The 22,193-nt window shown below is 41.0% G+C and overlaps 1 protein-coding gene across 48 annotated transcripts in view; it reads right to left on the bottom strand.

The window, feature by feature from the left end:
- Positions 1 to 22,193, bottom strand: part of SORBS1 (sorbin and SH3 domain containing 1) — a 171,599-nt gene that overhangs the window by 36,313 nt on the left and 113,093 nt on the right. For 28 of the 48 annotated variants that reach the window (XM_065671689.1, XM_065671690.1, XM_065671688.1 and 25 more), the window contains 9 exons: positions 21,501 to 21,872; positions 18,386 to 18,533; positions 13,310 to 13,339; positions 9,394 to 9,569; positions 8,477 to 8,540; positions 7,294 to 7,368; positions 6,899 to 6,961; positions 1,262 to 1,309; positions 1,020 to 1,149 (listed from right to left, as the gene is read on the bottom strand). In XM_065671689.1, the coding sequence (XP_065527761.1) occupies positions 1,020 to 1,149; positions 1,262 to 1,309; positions 6,899 to 6,961; positions 7,294 to 7,368; positions 8,477 to 8,540; positions 9,394 to 9,569; positions 13,310 to 13,339; positions 18,386 to 18,533; positions 21,501 to 21,872 (1,106 nt within the window). The remainder of the gene's footprint in view (positions 1 to 1,019; positions 1,150 to 1,261; positions 1,310 to 6,898; positions 6,962 to 7,293; positions 7,369 to 8,476; positions 8,541 to 9,393; positions 9,570 to 13,309; positions 13,340 to 18,385; positions 18,534 to 21,500; positions 21,873 to 22,193) is intronic. The other 20 variants (XM_065671694.1, XM_065671722.1, XM_065671704.1 and 17 more) reach the window with 5 other exon arrangements.

The following is a 22,193-nucleotide window of genomic DNA, read 5'->3' as shown; positions in this document are numbered from 1 at the left end:
ATTACCTGAGTACTATTATCAGGGGCCATGCTGGGGTCCAAGGGGGAGTCTTTTCTAGAGATACGAACAAATCATCTCAGACTAGTATATCTAAAGATGACTCAGAAGAGTCTATTGACTATCCAAACCACTATAATTTTGTGCAGTGTCCACACTAGCACAGTTCAGACAGCAGTAGTCACAAGGTATTCAGGGTCCATATCCTACAATGCTCAGCTCCTCTGAAAATTAATATAGAAAGGAATAATAGGAATAGGGAATACAAGGAAGGAATAAAGGAATATAGGATAATAGGAAGCACTAATTATTGCAATCTTTTCACTTGAAAGAGTTTTCTCAGAGGGCCAAAGCAGTATGTCTTCAATTCCTACATAAGGAAGACATGTTTTATCAACAGACACTGCTTCCTGATCCAGTGGCTTGAGATGTTCTCTGAATTAGCAATCTCAAGTTACAGTATTGCTCATTTTAGGCAGCAATGTTCTTAAAGTGAAAAACATTAAGAACATGTGGAATTTGGTGAGGGGAAAAAGGATCAGAAACATCAGAAATGACACCAAGAACCTACTTCTAATAAAGTTCATGAGTGGGACTCCTCAGAAATTGAAAATGTAACAAAACTTTTACCAAGGCTCAACATAAATCCAAGTTTTACTTCTCCACAATTACTGCTACTTGCTTGTACTCTGAGTTGCCTTTACAGTGTCACACTGAGGTTCCACTGTGCCTCTGTGGTAGGCACTGTATCGGCACAACACCCAGGGAAGCACTCCTCACCCAGGCAGGAAACTATGCAATAGACTGTGGGATGACTGGTAAAAAACAGGACATACAAAATGGAGGATTGGGATGTGACAATGAAGGAGTTCACTGCTAGCTAGTAGAAGAATCTGAGACAAAACTACATGTCCACTTCCTCAAAAGAAGTTTAAACGGAGTTGTGGACCTAAAGCTTCCACCTTTGTTCCCTTCCCATTCACAGCTCTCAGAGATTCTTCCACTACTGAAGTTCAGGTCACCTTTCTGGGCTTGATTTCAATGATGAAGTACGGTTTGGCAGTGGCAAAGTGGCAGACCTCTTAACAACCTTCTCTGAATCAATATTGTCCATCTCACTCTTGGAGCGGGGAACTGAAAGCTGGGTTCTGCCTGTAGGATGACAAATATATAAGCATTGGGGAACTGGATAAGAGCCAAATAAATACATGGTTTGCATGCACTTTCTATTTGGCAGATTACACAAGAAATGAGAAGTACTTACTGTCCTCAGAATAGGAATAACGAGGAGAGTATGAATCAGAATCTTCATCTGAAAGACACAAGCATTTTGCAAGTGAGCTGAAAAAGCCCCAAAGAAGCAACAGAGACCCTTCTGATTTCTTCTACTAGAACAATGGTCATAATTTGTGTGATAAGCCAAATACTTACCACAGGGAGAGGATCCTGAAAAAGAAAATCCCAATGAGGTTTAATTTGCATTTAAATGTAATTCCTAGGTTATTCATAAATATGAATTATTACTTACACTACTACCTTTTTCCAGGCTCTCAAAGCACTTCAGAAAACAATCACTTTTTCTCACAAAACCCTACAGCAAGAGTTATTAGATCCACTTCATCAAAAGCTGAAAGGTAAATAGAGTATCTAAAAGCCATAATATATGCCAAAAATAATTCATTATGTGCTGGACATAGTAAAGAACTGAGAAGTCCTGCTTACTGGGACATCTTCGTTGTACTAACTTACACACCAAGTTGAAGTCTGTTCTCTGACTCAGATTATTTTTTAAGCACAGATAATATTCCTGGCACGAGACACATGTGTATACTTGCACCAAAAGACTATCCTTGTTCTGAAGAACTTACTTTTTAAATAGGAAAGACATGTCTATAGTATGCAATAGAGATATTCAAGCAGAAATAAAAGAGCTAGCAATGACATCAGTGTAACAGTGGTGCAGTCTGGCCCCCAAGCTGAACAACCTTCTCTCTTTGACAGTGAAAATATTACACTGCATCAACACAGCAATGTCACTCCCAGGACACAGTGTCACCTTGGGCCATGGAACCACAAACTGCCTTATTCAAAGGTAACATGGTATTGTAGTGCACAAAGCAGACATGCCCAAAAAGAAGGTGGGAGGATGACAGCATTACCACCCCTCACTCTATAGGTGATGGACAGAGAGACTTGGACTTGATCAAAAACCTAGCAGTATCTTTCCACCATCTTCAACAGGCTTTAGAATGAATCCTCAATGAATTGGAGGTAGTACCAGGGAAACTTGGGCTCAGACCTGGAAACTGGAGCCACAGCCCAATCACCTTTCCATGCTGAGGAGGGTTCAAACTTGCACGGATGTGTACGAGACATCTACAGGACTGCCAAGGCAAAGGCAGGAAACTACAATGCAATGACTGCAAGAACTGTGAACAAAAGAATTACCAATGCTTTTGTGAAGAAACCACCAAAAGTGAGAGAGAGATTCGGAGAGAGAGAGGAAGAAAGACAGAAACAGAATAGATGAAGCCAGAATAAGCTAAATAAGAAAAGAACAGACGAAAAAACTTCTGTGAATTTAGTGATGTTGGTCAACAGACTGAAACCATTTCTAGATAGATATTCTCTCAAGGAGGACATCAATCAGCTGCTACAGCCACTCTCATCTGCTGGAAAAAACAATCTAGCTAACACAGCTGACCTGAAATTGCACTCCAGCCTTAATCAAGCCTTTCAGGAAGGCTCAAATAAGTCTTAACTTTTAGCTCTTCTTTTGGTGAATGAATTACAACGTTTAAGTTCCAAACAGATGATTATTGACTCTAGTGTGCTTACCATAACCTTCAGGTTAAAAAAAAGTGAAGGTCAATTTTCAGGCCAATTACAACATTTTAAGCCTAAGAAAGGAAACAAATATTTATTTGATGTTGTTACACGGAACTGTTCACAAAATTCACTGGTATTCCTTTATAAAAGTTGTGTTTATTCAGACAGCAAACTACTTGGTACATCACAAAAGTCTTGTACCTGCAAACAGAGATGAACCAATGTCTCAAACTATCTTCACAGCCATTCACCAATCTTAGCCCTTTTTAGTGCTGGTGATCAATGAAAATACTGATTTACTTGAAGAGAAATATCAGTATTCATTATAGGTAATAATTCAGACAGGAAAAATCACACTATGAAAAATTCATTCCAGATAAGTGTTATTTTCCAGTTGCTAGTATTCAAATATCGACAATAATATGGAAAACAGGTATGTTTTGTCTTCAAGTATTTTATAAAGAGTGTCTACATTTCTTCTCTTTCCATAGCAAGGAATACTGACACACAGAAATCTGGAACGATTTGATAAAGATTAAAGAATAAATCACAAGTATTATTTCGCAGAGCTGCATTCTATCTATGGGACTCTCCCTAATGGAGCAGGGTATCACCAGTTTGTAATTTCAAAATCTGATCACTATAACAAGAAGAGACTGTTCCCCTGTAGTTCAGTGAGAATCTGCAGGTGGTTGCTTTTGTTCTTTTCATGGGTTGGCCACATTTTCTGTGTTTCTAGAGAGACTGTAGTTTTTTTAAAGGACAGCCTAAATCTTGATGTTTCTAGGAGATCCTATGCATCAGTGCTCTGACCACACCACCCAAGTCTTGGAAGGCACATGCAGGGACTGTGAGAATGAAGATGTTGGGCCCACTGTAGGAGAGGATCTGGTTCGAGACCATCTTAAGAACCGAACGTACACAGGTCCATGGGACCTGATGAAATCCATCTGCGGGTCCTGAAGGAGCTGAAGAATGAAGTTGCTAAGCCACTGGCCATCATATTTGAAAAATCATGGCAGTCAGGTGAAGTTCCCAAAGACTGGAAAAAGGGAAATATAACCCCCATTTTCTAGAAGGGGGAAAATGGATGACCCGGGGAATTACAGACCAGTCAGTCTCACCTCTGTGCCTGGTAAAATCTTGGAGCAGATTCCCCTGGAAGGCATGCTAAGGCACATGAAAAACAACAACGTGCTTGGTGACAGCCAGCATGGCATCACTAAGGGGAAATCCTGCCTGATCAATTTGGTGGCCTTCTATGATGGGGCTATGGAACTGATGGACAGGGGTAGAGCAGCTGAAATCATCTACCTGGACTTGTGCAAAGCCTTCGACACTGTCCCCCATGATATCCTTGTCTCTAAATTGGAGAGATATCAATTTGATGGATGGACCACTCAGTGGATAAAGAACTGGCTGGATGGCCGCACACAAAGAGTTGTGGTCAATGGCTCAGTGTCCAGCTGAAGACCTGTAACGAGTGGTGTCCCTCAGGGATCGGTGTTGGGACCTGTCTTGTTCAACATCTTTGTTGGTGACATGGACAGTGGGATTGAGTGTGCCTTCAGCAAGTTTGCCAATGACACCAAGCTGTGTGGTTTGGTTGATACGCTAGAGGGAAGGGATGCCATCCAGAGGGACCTTGACATAGTTGTGAGGTGGGCTGATACCAACCTCATGAAGTTTAACCATGACAAGTGCAAGGTCCTACACCTGGGTCGGAGCAATCCCAAGCACAGCTACAGGTTGGGCAAAGAAGAGATTCAGAGCAGCCCTGCAGAGAAGGACTTGGGGGTGCTGGTCGATGAGAAAATGAACATGAGCCAGCTCATGTGTGCTCTCGCAGCCCAGAAAGCCAACTGTACCCTGGGCTGCATTAAAAGGAGCGTGACCAGCAGGTCCAAGGAGGTGATCCTGCCCCTCTGCTCTGCTCTTGTGAGACCTCACTTGGAGTATTGTGTGCAGTTCTGGTGTCCTCAACACAAAAAGGACATGGAGCTGTTGGAACAAGTGCAGAGGAGGGCCACGAGGATGATCAGGGGACTGGAGCACCTCCCGTATGAAGACAGGCTGAGGAAGTTGGGGCTGTTCAGCCTGGAGAAGAGAAGGCTGCGTGGAGACCTCATAGCAGCCTTCCAGTATCTGAAGGGAGCCTATAGGGATGCTGGGGAGGGCCTCTTCATTAGGGACTGTAGTGACAGGACAAGAGGTAACGGGTTAAAACTTAAACAGGGAAAGTTTAGATTGGATATAAGGAAGAAATTCTTTACTGTAAGGGTGGTGAGGCTCTGGAATGTGTTGCCCAGGGAAGTTGCGAATGCTCCATCCCTGGCAGTGTTAAAGGCCAGGTTGGACAGGGCCTTGGGTGACATGGTTTAGTGTGAGGTGTCCCTGCCCATGGCAGGGGGGATGGAACTAGATGATCTTAAGGTCCTTTCCAATCGTAACTATTCTATGATTCTAATCCAAAGCAAAAAACCACTGATTATATGGAAATGCGGCTTCAGCCCATCTTTTTATAAACACTTTACCATTGAGTATGCAACTCTGAAACGTTTTCTAAGCATGAAACATGCACTCCAACCCATCAGATATTCTGGATTCCTTAGGTAGGAAAGAATACAAGCAAATATTAGAGAAACATTTCCTAACATATTGAGAATAAAAACCGAGTGTTTGGTCCAAGAAGATTCCAACTACCTAAGCCAGCATATTACTTTCATACGTACATTTGTAAGTGTATAGGGGACAGTAAACCAGACTCAGTATGTTATCACCATTGGCTTTGCATACTATGTTATTTCAAAAAAAGAGGAAAATGAATCTCTGTAGAACTCCATTATCAGTTAGTTACTGAGACTCTTTGTTTCTCTCTCATCCATAGCCACATACCATTCTACCAATAGAAAATAATTTACACTGTATTATGATTTGCAAGACACGACTCTTCACCTACACGTTACACCAAGAAATGAGCAATTATCTTAGATACCTGAGTGACACTTGCCCACATCTATCTTAACAGTGACATACATGTTATATCTCCAGGTTTTCTTAGAGCACCTCAGGTAGAACCCATATTGTGTGCATATGTATTTTTATGCAGTACCCACCAGATGTTTAATATAAACATTGAATGAAATGGTTAACAGTCTCACCAGGGTTGGCTTGAGGCACAGGCTAAGTAGGCAAGTTCCTAAATTGCGGGATCTAAAGTGACACCAAAGCACTACCAAGTCAGCAAGGCTGTCACCAATAAGAAATTCCCAATCAGTAAATCTCCGTATGTCCAATGTGTGCAGCAGATTCCAGTGTTTCTCATATATGTGTTTTCATGCATATGCACACAGTTACATGATTATCACTTCAAGAGATGCTATTTCACCACCCCTGAAACATGACTGCAAAGAATTCTGGCTTGTACATGAAGCTTAAAGGAATCTGCTGAGCACATGAAAAGGATCAGGTAAAGACAACGTATATTTGCAAGATGCACTGATGAGACTATTAAACTCTGTCCTTGCCTAGATATGCCAAGAGCACCTAAGGCCAGCCCTGAACCTATGTCACCAAGTTATATTTATTTTAAAAGACTACATTGAGGGACTGACCCAAAACCCACTGAAGCAAGCAGCCTTTTTACCAACAGACCTCAGTGGCGTTTTGGGTCTGGCCCTAATACTGTGTTAATATTCAAAACCAGAAGCCAATAATTAAAGAAATGTATTGATCTCAAAGGGGGGTGGGAGAAATCTCAGTTAAACCACATCTTTATGTGTAAGTCAACATTCTAAGCATGTTAAATAATCACTGCACGCACATAGCTAAATACAACTGATAAGCGCATAAAACCAAGCGAACCCCAAGTAGCATTAGTCAAATACTAGTTACAAAGCCAGAAGAGCACTGCAAAGCCAAAAAGGCATCATACAGTCAGGGCAATGCTTAGAGTGCAGCAAATCATTATGAGGCAGCATAACGCTCAGCAACTAGAAAAAAACTCCAGGAAGAAAATAAATGGGTAGGGCAGCATTTGTGCAGAAAAATATATATGGTCCTTTATTATTACCTTCAGAGATAGGACTAGGAGTAGACGCAGGAAACTGGTATGTAGGAGAATAAGGATTGTCTTCTGCAGCAGAGAAAAGCAGTGGATTTTGAAACTATCCACAGTAAAAGTGGAGGTTCTGCTTCATCCCCCAATTTCCTATCATTGTATGATTTTATTGCCTACTTTAACAATACTAAATGGCATCATACTTTAAAAAAAGATTAATGGATTAGCAAAGGTTTTGTTATTTTATGCATCACAGAAGAAGGTATAGTGGGCATAACTGAATTTCCAACCAGTGTAACACATGGTTTAACAGAAATCTAGAACCTGAATCTAGTTACTATTAGGGTGCTATAGTACAGTTAACTCAAAGCACAAGACAACAGATACTCTGACTAAACTTCTGGTACCTTCAGTTTTTTGCTGGATTTCAGGAAGTTCAGGAAATATGTAGGTAGGGCAATAAGGGTTTTCTTCAGGAGTGTCTAAGGAGAGGAACATGATTTGCAAAAAAAGAACAGAGAGGACAGATTTAAAGGGGAAGAAGGGTGAGACAAGAATCCATACAAGCTGGCTGCAGAACAGTCTCATGCTGGTGTTCTAGCATGACACAACCTAGATGCCTCTTTGCTTATTGCTGCCATGCATGTCTGGGCCCTATGAGAGATTCTGGAAGCCAAGGGGGTTGAAATAATTCTCCTTCTGAAGCTGAGCTTCTAAAGCTGAGCTGAAAGACCTCTGTTAGGACCACGAGGATTAGGATCACATTCCAATCAGTATAACACAGCATCTACCTATGCGTAAAGCTCATCATGGCAGCACCTGCAGCAGCAAATACAGCTCCAGTTTTGCATGCTCTGTGTTTTATTATGTAAGCATGGTTCTGAACTGCATTTTACTGCATGTCAGGCTGTTCAGAGAGTAGTTTTCAATTGCTACTGCAGCCATTTTTCACACAGAAGAAAACATGAGTGTATCAGCAGCCAGGCACAGAAGTGCCCCAAAGTAGGGGATCCCCTGAGAGTACACCATTACAAGGCTTGCAAGGGCTCACCACAATCTGAGGTTTTGAAAAGAGAAAAATTGAGGTTTTGAAAAAAGCAGAGTTCAGATTCTGAACACGCCAAAAAAATCAATGGAAACCTTTCAACTAGTTTCAGTGAGCTTCAAATCAAGCTTTACAGTGTAAAAATTTCTCTTTTGCACAGAGCAGTTTTAGTGATAACCTACTGTCCTCTAAAAGAGTGTGTGTATATGAGGTTTAGCTGCTAAAACCTGAGTTCAGGGATCTATTTTCTTTAAATATGGAATTATCAGCAACTTTCTGATCTCAAATAGTTCTCTTGATTTCATGAGGGCACTGCAGTTCCCCTTTCAGAACAACTCAGACCTTCCTCTGGACTTCACTATTCTCTCACCTTTGCCTTCAGAGATTTCAAATGCATTGTTTGAGTTCTGTGGTGCAGAGCAAACACTAGTTAACATAAAATGTTTTTATTTGATTATCCAGTACAGTTCTTCTCATGAACGAAACAAAATGTTATCAAGGCGGTCTTTTAAAGTAAATAAAAAAAACCATCTGTGTTACAGTACCTCTATTTAGCTTGTGGATCTGTTTGAACATTGTCTTGTACCAGTCCTTCGATCTGTCTGTATTCTATTGGAAAAACAAATATGCACATAAATAATCACAACCATGAAGTCTACCAGTCTTTCAAAGTTCTTACGAATCTTACAGCAATGAAAAAGGTTTACACTCTGGTCTATGAAATTAATACTTTGAAATACAAGTGATTTCACTCAGATATATAATCTCATACATAATGAAACTATTCAGACTCAGATATATATATTCTCTCAAATATATAATCTCATACATAATGAAACTACAGGCTTCACTAAAGTTACTAATTAACACACAAGCTTTGCATGGGTTGGTTATAACCCACGTACAACTGTAGATTGTGTGGAAGGTTTTGCATATTAATCGGATTTGACATTTAAAAGTAGACACCTTGCCCATTTTAGTCATACATACCAATTTCCTAAGTATTCAATGGGCAGTTAGAAACATTTAGTGCTCAAGTCACTCCAGACACTAGTTGTAAAAATGGGTTAATAATTCTCTTTACAATAACTCCCCTGAACATGGGATGAACTTAAACATGTCATATAAAAGAGGTAACTGCCTTTAAAATAGCTAAAACAGCACAAAATTCTCCCTTAGCTGCTAGCTGCAGAAGAAAAGAGCAGAAATCAGTATTTTCAAATATGACGAGAAGAGTGAACTTTTATCCACATCCCTCCCCCACTCCCCAAGGTGACTGAAATAGGCCACTAATAGGAAATAAATAATAAATATAAGAAATAATATAATAAAATACATGGGAACTAGAATTATGTCCTCTCTTAAATCTCTGCAACATCTGGAGCTTTAGTGAATTCCTCAACCCCTAAGGTAGGCAGAATCTGGCCCAGGTTTTGTACATTTGTGCTCAGTGTTGTCTTACCCTCAGTGGAATGCCAATATCATCAACAGAGGTATCAGCCATGTGCTGAGGACTCTTGACAGTGCTTCTTTTTTCCTCCATTGCTCTCTTCTCACTTGGCACTGTCTCCTTAAGCGGCTTGTCAACTATGAGTGCTGAATCAACTTTATCAGAAACTAGTCTGTCTGGCACTGAATCTGGAAATGACAATGAGCAATTCTTATCCCAGCATTTCACCACATCACCACATTCCACACTCTTAAGACAAAAATCCTAGCAAGTAGTTGATGAGACAGACTGTGCCACTGCTAGTTGTGGTTAACATCTGGACTGAAGGAAACCTAGCATGAAAACACTTGATGCCAGCAAAAGGAGCCTAGCACCTCTCAGTTGTCATATAAGACAACAGAAAATTCTGGTTTCAAGGACCGTTTGTGGGTTGGTGCTTTGTGTCTTTCTGACTATGCAGTGACTCTGCAGTCTCATTCTTCATCCCAAACCATCAGTGATACAGTCTCCTAGACATCTTTTTCTGCTGGTGATTTCAATCTAATGGAGCATCCTACCAGGTAGTGGAGCAGTAGTTTTTTAACAGCTTGCACTCACCTGCCTGACAACCCCATTCATTACAGTCCCATTCATTACATATGATGCTTCTAATTCACCTCTGTGCCCTAATCAGTTTTTAAACAGTAAATTCCAGTGTTGTTTAAGCATACATATGATTCCTCTTGAACATGAGTCTGCATAAAGGTTGGACAAAACAACTAATTGCTCCAGACCATCTTGCTCCACCCAGAATTCCTTGATGCAGCACAACTGACACCCACACATAGCAGCTGGCACCACCACTACTGGCCAAAGAACCAAGGGAGCCCAGGTTGCTCAGAAGCTCTACAATGTTTTGGAGAGTTGTAGCACAGTAACCCTTAGGCTCTGCCAATGACTTTTTCTATGTGGATTTTCTGGTGAGGAAACATGCATGATTTTACAGTCTGCCTCATCAAGACTTTGCTAAGTTCTATCCTTTTTACATCACTGCATGCATTGAAGAGAGAAAGAGAAAGGTACTTTTATTCACATGCACATCACCATACTGCCCAAAGCCATTAAGTGTGCAGAAATCTGGAAAGGCCAGTTAGCAGAGGAAAGGCTCATGCATAACAAAGCATTGGTCTGTTGGTACCTTGAGCAAACACAATTTTGCCCTGCAAAACTCAGTGCATGAAGGATCTGTGTTTGAGTGTTTGGTATGAAATTACCATCAAACTTTAAGTCTTCATCTTCTTTAAGAGAAAATTAAATAATGTTTATACATGTTCAAAATCAGGCAAAGCATCTATTAAATCCTTGTTTAGCGTTTTCACAGAATCATAGAATGGTTTGGGTTGGAGGGTTGGAAGGGACCTTAAGGATCATCTAGTTCCAACCCCCCTGCCACAGGCAAAGGCACCTTCCACTAGACTAGGTAGACTACTTCCCCACTCTGTGAAGGTGTATGCACTGTCTTTTGGTTCTTTCATGTTGCTGATGTACAGGGCTCTCTGTTTTGTGGGAAGTTATTAGTCCATTTACATTACTAAACTCCTTACTAAGCCTCTAGGAACAGGGTAGGGAAAGAGCAACTGAAACTGGACCATTCTTCCATAACCTTGAAGACCAAAAGGAAGTGGGTTTTTGGATGTGGATGAGGATGTAGAGAGGATGCAAACTTCAGGAAAGGTCACAGCTTTCTTCCATTACTTATCATTGTCACTGCTGGTTACAAGTCCTGAGCTTCTGTCTGGAAAAATTATTATTTTCTGCAGGACAAAGAATTTGACACCAGAGAAGGTCACAAAGTCCTCCTCTAACAGGACTGGTAAATATATATTATTTCTTCTTGATTCCCTAGCTTACTGCACTGGAAAAGTGGTTGGCTGTTTGCCAGGCAGACCCCAGTGCCCCAGACATGATCTAAGCAAAATCTTTAATTTAGCAAAAATTGACCCCTGGCCTGTGCCAGTCATCTCCCAACCATGGATTCACATCTTTAATGTTATAACATGAAATTTTAGGAGCAATGGAGCATGGTACAGCCAGGTGGGAAACCTACCAGCCAGTTAAATGCATTCAAAAAATATTTTTTTTGAGTGCACTTAGAACTTGCTGAAGGTGCTAGACTGACAACCCTGGAGACAGGAGAGGCCTGTCTGACAGGACAGTTGTATTAGGGCAAGCCCTCCCTGTATACTCTGCCAGGAAAGCTCTTCCAAGGTCCACAGGACTCAAGCAAGAGAATCAGCTTAGCTGCTGGTCCAGTTTGGCTGCTCAGCTGATGCTGCAAACAAAGACACCTGCTGCACAGCTTTCTTTGAAGAGGGAGGAACTAAAGCAGACATCTTTCACAACATATTTCCTATAATACCCTACAACTTGGAAAATAAAGGCCAAACTTCATACTTATTTTTTGCTGTGGGGTTTCAGTGATTTCAAAAGAGCTTATGGAGCTGTATACCAGGCTTTGAGGTATTTAAAAATTAGAGCACCAAATCTGATGCCTTATCACCCAAATAAACAGATTGCACCAGCAAGCACGCTCCATGGTACCTGAGCTATCCTTTTGCAAGACCAGCGGCAATATATGGGGTTCTACAGCAGAAGAGTTTTACTGCTGTGACAAACAGGACATAAAAAGTAGGCAGAGAGGTGGCAACAAGCAACTTTGTGTTGTTATTTTGGTATACTAAGAGCAGACGCAGACCCAGCTGTGCCACAATATGCTTCACTCTTCCAGACCAAGGATCATTCAGGCTCTAATAAACTGCTCTGTGGTTATCTCTAGTTCAGAAAACAAAGGAGTTCCTGATAATTAAGGGAAACACCTTGCGAAAGCAAAAACCAACAGGAAACCTCTATCCGGACTTGCAGGCAAGTATCAAACTCATAGCTGAGTGGCGTCAGATGACATACTACCTAACTAAGGGAAGGAGCTGAGAGAAACCAGTGTAAGCTGTATGCAGCCTGTCACCTCAGCAGGGTGGCAGCAGGGAGGATGGACAGGCTGGTGCAGCAGCTGAAGGAGCCTGACGGATGAAGTTGGACTAAGTCAGCCGGTGCTTCATGGGACAGGCTCTGTTAGTCCAGGGCCCACACAGCAGAGTAAGAGCACACAGTATTGGCTTCATTGTGTTTCTATTTGTGACATTTAAAGTGCTTAGGCACTCTCTGTGACTCTTCTCTCTCACCTCTCCATCTACCCTGCCACGGCCATAACCTAACAATAACAATATGGGTAAGGGGTGCATAATGTGCTGGTCCTATAATGCCCACTGCAGACTGACCTTCTATTTGGGACATGGGCAGGGAAAGACGGCCAGGAAAACAACTTGCTCTTCTTTCGGGGACAGACTCTCGTACCAATTACAGGAGCAGAGAACTGCCCAGAGAAAGAAGGATGGCAGCACATGTGCATACTTGCACATTACAATTTTATTGTCTATTTCTTGACATCTGGCACAAATACTTATACTCTTAGAGTCACGTAAATATTGTTTTATATTCCTTTTCCTTTCCCCTCACCACAAGCAAGACTAACTCTAATGGCTACATCGAGAAACTCGATAATATGCCCCATGAGAACAAACCTAAAGGCTCAAAAGGCAGCCCCCAAAGTCAACTAGAACAATCAAACTTTATGTAAATCTTATGACTTAGGAGAAATAGATGAGTAATTTAGGTTTTTAGTACACTAACATGCAGCAACACAGGTAGCATTTGGATAACAGACTGAAATCAAACACTAAGTGACCCAGACTAAGCCAGGACAAATATTTATACTAACTCCTTTGCAGTTCCTGGGAAGTGTGTTTGCTAAAGGTACTCCACAAGCTAACAAAGCAGCAGCTTTGCTCCACCAGAGGCAGCAGCTGGGGGTTGCAGACCTTTCATATCATACCTGCCAGGCTACTAAGCCTTTTTTGCTGTTCTGTGGTAAAGGAAGAAACAAAACAAAAAGAAATACAGAACAAATGGGTGAGACATAAAAAGCAAGTGCTCTGGTGCTGCATTTCTGACAGGCAAGAAATACACTGTAGACAGAATGGCAGCAGCTGCTGAAGAGAATCTGTTTTCAAATACCCTGCCAAAGTGACAGCCCACAGTCTCTTCTCCACACAGCAGCCTTGTGGAATAATATAAATCTCATGATGCAGTGACCAATATTATTTACAAAGGACTTTTTTTTTTTTTTAACATCAGAGAATGAAAAACATTGGACAGGAGACAGTTTGAAAAACAGTAAAGACTCACAGAGTCAAATAACTTGTCAGCTAACTCTGTTACCTGTTAGCATGAAGTACATTTTGTAGCACTTTGAAGGGATACAGGAAAGGATCAAGTCATTGCTGGTGCTTGCTGAGTCTCATCACAATCTACTGAGCCACAGATTTGGTGATTTGCACACAGACACAGCTTGATTAAGGCTTTGATTCTCAGAATGCTCCCCTTGGTTTAGGGTCTTTCGTTACTGAGTTCCCAGACTGGGACATTTGTGGTATCTTCCAGCACATTTGACTACCCTAAAGCTGATGCTCACAGCTGCTTTCTAAAGGGATGCCCAGAGGACTTGCCCAAGTCACAGTTGGGAATATACCAAGAATCCTTAGCTCTCTGTTCTCTGCTTTTTCTATTCCCTAGCAATTAATCCTTTTATTTAAAGCATGAAAACCATTTGAAAAGAATAAAGGATTTTATTTACATACAAAAATACAAACACTCTTGCAAGGCCATATTGTTAATGCAAAGATTCAAAAACTTTAATAAATTAATCACACCTGTTATATAAACATAATAAACCATGCCATGCAATGCCTGCCCAGGAAATAAGTGTGCTGTGGGGTGGCACGGGACACTTGCCAAGCAAGCCTGCAGTAGGTAACAATCCTCCAGGACTATGCTGTTTGCTAGTAGAACCCACCTTTACTAGATATTTGTACTAAGTGGATCATCTTGGCAAGGGAGACCAATATTTCTCCTCACTAAGTGCAGCACCCTCACCAACACCTATCAGCTTTCTTCTTTAACCCTAGCACTTCTACTCTGCTAACCAGCAATGGCAAGCTGCCAGTGCACATTATGCTCACATGATAGCTACTATCGCATGAAACAAACCCCTATATGCAATAGGTATAAGGGTTAGCAATCTGAACCTGAAAAGCAGATGGGAACCACCTCCTTCAGGGTTCACTCTTTTAAGCAGGCCATCAGGATAGGCTGTTGTATTACGAGAAAGGAGGAAAAGATGCAAGTAAAGGATGGTCTCGGCTTCTGCCATCATGTTCACCAAGGAGAATTACATTCAATCATTAAGGTCTCCTGACAAAAATACGTGGTTTAAAGAGTAGATGCTTGAGAGCTCTTTCCTGTCTTTTCCTCCACAGGGGAAAGAATATAATGGATTAATAGACTTTCCATTAAAAAAAAAAAAGAAGCACTTTTTACATGAAGAGGAGGAAAAGGAGGTTTCATTTTCACTTATGTCTCTGAGTAGGAAAGAGAGCTGCTGATGGATAGAAGAGGAAAGAGTAGGGAGGTATCTATTTCACTCTTCTGCATGACTCCTTGCAAGTCTCAGGCACATATCAGCTAAATGAGTTTTTAACTCCTGATCTTGTGCTCTTAAACTGTAAGCAAAGACCAAAAATTGTAGGCTTCTCAGAGAAAGGGTTGAGCAGAGAAACAGAACTGCTGGAATCAATGAAAGAATTAATATAGATGCCTTCAAAGTTCCCAGAGGAGGGAGCACTGGAGGAAACTAAGACTTGAAACTAGCAACAAAAAGGGAAGAGGAGACAAATACTTAAGTACAAAATAAAAATGAAGATTAACCAAGACACCAACAGATTGTGAGGGGAAGATATCCTTACCTTGCTCCTAGGAATGAGAAAGAGGATCTGAAATTAACTGTTTATAAGCATCAACCTTACTCAATTGGCATTACTGAAATCCAGTATAAAAAATTCTTAGCTCTCTCATCACAACTAAGATGAAGCAGACAAAATAAGAATATAGTGTAGTTTCTGTGCTTCAAATGCCATTACCTGTTTCTAAGTCTCTGACAGCTCCACATCAAAGGGTCTTTACATGCTTACAGATTAATGAACTAGCAGATAAAGCATAAAATAGGACAGTAGGTGATGTCTGATACAACAGTCACTCCAAAAAGAAAGATAACCAGCTCCTTAAAAAGCAATCAATAATCTGCTGAGGAGAAAGAAAGCCACATTATCCATCTGGAAAACTAACTAAACTACTGCAGATCTCAGATGCCAGCATTAAAATGACCTTAAAAATTCTAATTCAGATGGTATTTCATAGCGGATAAGAGGAATTTATTTTAAACCTCATCTTGACATGAAGGAATTGATTTCAGCACAAAACATAATTAACCATTCAGGTGAAGGTGGATCATAAACTAGTAAAAATTCTTTAGATGCTACAAGACCAAACAATTTTTGAATAGATAAGGTCCATAAAGTTGAAACCAAATATGAACCATGTCAGAATGGAAGGACAGAAATGTAACAGATAACTAAGATCTGAGAACCATTTTAAAACTCTAAGCAAACAGAAATTTGAATGCTATCCTTGGATATAGCCTAGATAGGAATGGAAGCATAATGAACTGTCAGAAACCTTCAACACATGAAAAGATGGAAAACTAAGAAAATGTATACCTATGAGTAGACACCATATGTTCAGAAATGGAAGAAAGTGACAATGGAAGAAAAAGAATTAACAGAATGTCTCAGACTCAAAAATAGGTTTTGAGGTACATGAAGAATAAACAGAAACCTAGCAATGATCTTGTTCTACCAAATAGACACAGTGGAACTGTTAATAAGAGGGCAGAAAAGATGACACATCTGATTACTCTTTCCATTCTGCATTTGGAGGAAAAAAAAATAAAAAAAAAGTCTGACATTCTGCTGCCCGATGAAGAAACACTTTCCACTTCAACAGTAACTAAGGACTATGCTGAATAACAACTGAGGTTAGATGCTCGAAAAGTAGCATCTTCATGTACATTGTAGTGAAGAGTTTTAAAGCAGTTTTCTGCTCTAAAGAGAGCAGCTCATTGGACCATTAATATTCATCCTCCGTATGACTTGGAATACAAAGGAACCTTCCTTTTCCAGGACAAGGAAGAAAGCAAATGTTGTGACAACCTTTGAAAAGCACTAGTGTGATGGCTGGGATGTCTATTTGTCAAGTTGACAATAATGCCAGAAAAAAAAAAAAAAAAACGGTAACAACTTACATGTGATTTTACTAATAAATACATAGCATGACACACAACAATCAATGCATATTTATGACTAAGATGCCTTGTCAAACCAGTTCAATATGATTACAAGTTTGACTAAAAATGACTGAAAACCACACATCAGAACAAGATACAGGCACAATCAAGTTGCTCATCAGGCGATTATCTACATTGCAGTCAACAAAAATGTGATGAGAGAAAACTCTTCAAACTATCAGGATACAATATTGTGAGTGCTAGTGGTCAGAGTAAAGACATTCAGACAGGACAAATCAGTAACTGTGAAGGTGATTAGTTAACCAAAAAACTTGGTATCAGTTGTCTCAGAGCCATTGTGTGTGGATCATCATATTTTAGAGATTTGTCTCTCATGCTATTAAAACCTACAAAGAGAAAATATCCTTGTGTGGTACACAATGAAATGCTCCAGATTTAATGCAAAAAACAACCAAAAGAGTATTCCACCTCAAGATAGTGAACAAAAAGCTTTGAGGTAAAGAAGGACGCCTCAAATATTTTTTCCTCTTGAAGCAGCTGAGGAATCCAGACACCCTCATTCAGAAGCACATAAGCAAAGCTGCTTCAGATGCTGGCAAAAAGGAAGAGGATCACCCACTCATTACTCGTATAATCAGCTAGGCTACAGTGAAGATCCTATCTTTAAGATCAATGACTGATATCTGCTTTAAAAATACACTAAAAAAACCAAGAGAGGCTGCAAAGCAGCACATAAATGCATGCCTACAATTATAGAATGACTACAATATTCAGGCCTTGCCCCTATTTCCTTATTTTCTTGTTTTATTTTGCAAAAGGTAAGTCATAGCATTGTAGACTGGAATCTGTCTGTCCTGGAGTTTCCTAAGTCCAATGGAAATCAAGGTAAACTGGACTGCATCATTTTGGCCCTTTATAAGCTACTCTCCTCAGTGACCCATAATGAGCTGGGAAGCTGGGGAATGCCAGCCATCAAGGGCACTAAAAAGGAGAAACAAAGTTTCCCTCTAATGCCAGAGGCAAAAAGATGAACTATCCATTCAGAAAGAGCTGCTGTGAAGCAGAGAAAGGTTTAGATGAGTAAATACGAGTAAGCAGTGCTCAAACAACATTGTTTTGCTCATATGTAAACCCAGAGCTTTAGGCCTACTAAAAGTAGAGTTTTAGTTGATCCAGTTATATAGGAAGAAATTGCCAAGTTCAAACTTATGGGCAAATGGATTATTTACGCTTGGGTAAATTCTGCTGAGAATCAGAAGTCAAATCTTTCCCACAGTTACTGAATATATGGCTGCTTTCACACTGCAGTAGCTGAGAAGTAACATAGCCCCTTTTCCAGTGAGGGTGAACATATCTCAAGCTACCTTGCTCCTAGTGACACATGTGAGCATACACCCTTTCCACTATGACAGGACACCTGTTTGGGGAAAAGCTGTTACACTGCAATAACTTACTCGTATGTCCACAGCCTGTTGTAAGCCTCTCTCCCAACCTCAGAGTGGCTGTGATCCACAGGTTTTAATTAGGAAGAAATAGGCATTGTCCCACAGCTCTAACCTCTTACTTGCACCTGTTGTGTGCTCCAGTAACTACGACTTTAAGTTTTGCTAGCTTTTAGTAGTCTGGACTAGCACACACATTCCCCAGTTCCTTGTAGCACAACAGGCTGCTTAATTTGAGTCACAAATATCTAATTGGATGTCTCCTTACCTCGATTGTGCTGCAAGAGGACAATAGTAGGATTGACGATTGTGGTTGAGGGATAGGCAGAGGAAGACTTGTTGATTGAAGTGAAGGAGGTTGGATAGTCAGTGCCAATGCCAGGCTGGGGCACTTCATTTAGCACAGGACTTGGGTCCTGAAAAGGAGAGCAACATATCATTAGCAGCATGCAGAAGGATGCTACACTGGGAAAATCTGGAAAATACCCCCCACATTTTAAGCTGAATGAGAAGCACAATCACAGCAAATTTTAGTAAAACAGGCATAAGCATGAGTGTTACCCTGCTCCCTGTACGTACCCCTCCTCGCTGTTAATGCAATTAGCTTGCTAACGCAGTACTATAATTATTTGGTGTTGAGTTTCACAACTCCAACCCCAAAAGGAGGTACTAAATTAATACAGCAAACTCTCTGGAGGAAACACAGGGTGTCAGAAATGAGCGTATCTCATTTCTGAGGCAGGGGAAAACACAGACATCTTTCCCCTGATATATACACACACACAAACCTTTGTTTTGAAAATATTCCTTTCAGAGCAAGAAATCAGGCATGCAAAACCCATGCAATTCTGTAGTGAAACAGTATTATTGCAGCTGGTTTGGTAAGTAAAGTCTGAGGAATAAGGTCAACACCGTCACTCAGGAGATAGTATAACACCTACCTGGTTCAAATAATGAAATCAAAACCCCAAAACTGATGAGAACAAAAAGCAGGACTGTAGCAAGGAAGATACTCAACATGACTTTGCAGCTGGAGCATGAATAGCAAGAAGCTCTTGCTCTCTTGAAGCATCCAGCTACATTATTTGCTTATTTCAAAACCACCTTTGGTATCACTACAGCTCTGGTTGTTCTGTAGAAATAACTAGTTCATCTTTGAAAAATCTGAGTCCAGGGATACTATGCTTTTGTTGGTAGTAAGCGGAAAAGATAAAGAAGGGACGATGACTAAGACTATGTCAGTTTAGGCTGAGATTTTTCATATCTTCTTAAGGAATTTGAAGACACAAATACTGTTAATTGGGAATGAGCATCCAAACAAAAAGTGTATGGAACAACATAGCATAATTCTGCACTCCTACTACTCCACTGCCAGTCTGAAATAATGCAGGCCACTGATCTGTAAAACTGAGCTGAGCATTGAGAGGGATTTTCATTGATAATACTACTAATGCTAATAATAAAAAGAATATGTGCAGAACAATGCTCCAGAAGAATTCCTACTTCTGGTTTTTCTGGCCAAATGCAACCCAGCGCCCTTCATACCCACCAGCATCAGGGGAAAGGACTTACAAGATCAGGCAGGGGGATGAACAGAGGCCAGAGTGAGGCCTGGCACCAGTGCTCAGAGGTAAATCATTAAGAATTTGCCAGAATCAGAACAAGCATCTACAGTCTGTCCAACCAAGAGGGGAAATGGGAAAGCACAATCCAGTTCTGATGGCTGGAGGTGATCTTGCTCCAAGCAGCATCTGATCTTCATGTGGACAGAAGAGAATCAATGGTCTTCAGAAATAGATGTCCCTAAGAGAGATCCCCAGCCCCATTTAGCTGGCTGTGATAATATTCCAAACAATGCAATTTGGGAAAAGGAGTGGGAGTCAAGGAGAAGTAGGAGAGATTTGATCTTCACCTTGATAACTAAAATATAAAGAACCCCTGGAAGAGGGATGTCAGATAAGGACAGGCTCAGCAGTCACAGCTGTCATAAAAGCTGGTGAACAAAGACAATTGGAAGCTTGTGGAAAACAGCTCTGTGACTACATGCCTGAAATGACCATATCCAAAAATGCTTCAAAGCTCTCATCTCATGAAAATCAGGTGCAACAAAATTTCCACTCCTACTCTGCCTGCTGAATTCTTCTGGAGCCTGCAGATAGGCTCCACTAAGCAAACAAACAAACAAACAAACACACCCAAACCAAACAAAACCCAACCAACACCCCCCCCCCCCAAAAAAAAAACCAGAAAAAACCCAAAACCAAACAAAACCAAATCCGATGTGCCCCCCCCAAAAAAAAAAACCCAAACCAAAACCAACAAAAACACCACAGACAAACCCCTCAAACTTTCATTACTTTCTGCAGTAAAAACCCCATTGATTCCAACAGAAGCAGAAAGGCCAACGCTGAGAACTTTTGAAAGTATCATCCTGGTTGTTCTTCTTTTCCTCCCACCTGCCTGTTTGCTAGATGCCTATAGAGTCAGAAGGCAGAAAAGGCATCATGATGAGAGGAGGGGGTTTCTGCTGAACTTCTTACTTGTCAAAAAAACAAAAAACAAAAAACAAAAAACAAAAACCCGGCTGTTGTAAGGCTTCCAGTACAAGGAGGGTCAGGTACTTTTTGCTTCCTCTGCAGCTTCGACTTAGAGCTACTTTTAGTCCTTGTCCCTAAGGACTTTTAACAGGTGATGAGCTTAAAAAGATGAACAAACACGTAATCCAAGAAGACCACAGTAAATTCCAAGTTAAAACTGATGTGGATTGAATTCTTCAAAATTTCCAAAGACCAGCAATTCCAAACCGAAGAGACACTCTCTTGCTTATCTATCCTGTAACACCTACACACTTGGAAGACTCCTAGCTCAGTAACTGATACTATTGCTTGTAGGTCATTGGATACTGGCATTAGTCTTACACTGATTTCAACAGGGATTTGTGTGGGGAGTGTACAGTGGCTCCAAGTGCAACAGAAAGCCAGCCCTAACCTTTAACTGCTCTGCTGTTGCTGCTTTAAAAGTTATTCAGACACAATTAAGGATGCTATTAAAACAGCCTGAAGAGATCAGTTAGTTGCAACTATTGTGTTTATACAGAATTAATTATTCTGAGCAAGTCCTGTGAACACCCTTAAGGTGTGCATCACTTGCAGAATGAGCACAACGGGAGACAGTCAAATATTGTTGCGAGAAGTCAATAGAAGGTTCAAAGCTGCACAAGGCAGGCAACATGCATGCACAGGATGTAAACAGGGTTTCAGTTGTCATGCTGTTGGCAGGGAGTGAGTCATCACTCCCCTTTCAAGTTTAGTATTGCAAGGAGAAATTTTTATCTGGGAATACAAATTTAGGAAAAGGGCAAGGAGTGTACTTGGCAAGCTTACTGTACGTGAGATGACTCCAGTGATTTCAGGCTTCAAGCCCCTGTGCAAAGTCCCTGTGACTGGAGGGACAAGTGAAGGTGGTGATGAGAAGAATGCCAGTTTCGGGTAAACAGAGGGTAATGTGCCAGATGAGGAGGGTGCTTGGTTATGGTGGGAACCCCTCTGGAGATGTGGGGGAATGAAATCATCTAGAGTCGGAAAAGTCAAGGGTGAGCCAGAAGGAACAATCTCAGGGAATGTGGAGCCTTGCCCAAAAGGAACCAGAGGCGGTGGTGGAGTGCTGGAGCTGCCTTCTTGCTGTCTTTCTGGATTAACCTGGAGGAGGGGGACTACTATAACCCCAGGCTGAGTTGTGGTGGTGGCAGTGGCATCCTGTAGGAAACAAGGTGTTGTTATGTAACAGGGGAGACTGATACTTTAGTCTAACGCAGCCATATAGTGCCATGCAAGGATGCACCCAAAATGATACAAAGCCCCAACAGATTTTCTTTCCTTCAGAAGACATACTTCAGTCTTGCAGCCCTGGCCTCTACGAACACGCACAGTTTTTCACAAAGATCTTCCTTCCCTTCACCACCCCTCTTTTCCAATCCTGTGCTGTGAGGCATAAATGCATCCACCATCATTTGAGAAGCACTCACAATAACATAACAAAGTTTGCTTCTTGCACACCTCTCTAAAATAGAAAGATCC

This window comes from Lathamus discolor, chromosome 3, assembly GCF_037157495.1.
Source record: "Lathamus discolor isolate bLatDis1 chromosome 3, bLatDis1.hap1, whole genome shotgun sequence".
NCBI lineage: Eukaryota > Metazoa > Chordata > Aves > Psittaciformes > Psittacidae > Lathamus > Lathamus discolor.
Note: the sequence above shows the minus strand (reverse complement) of the source record. Positions and strands in the feature narration are given on the sequence as shown.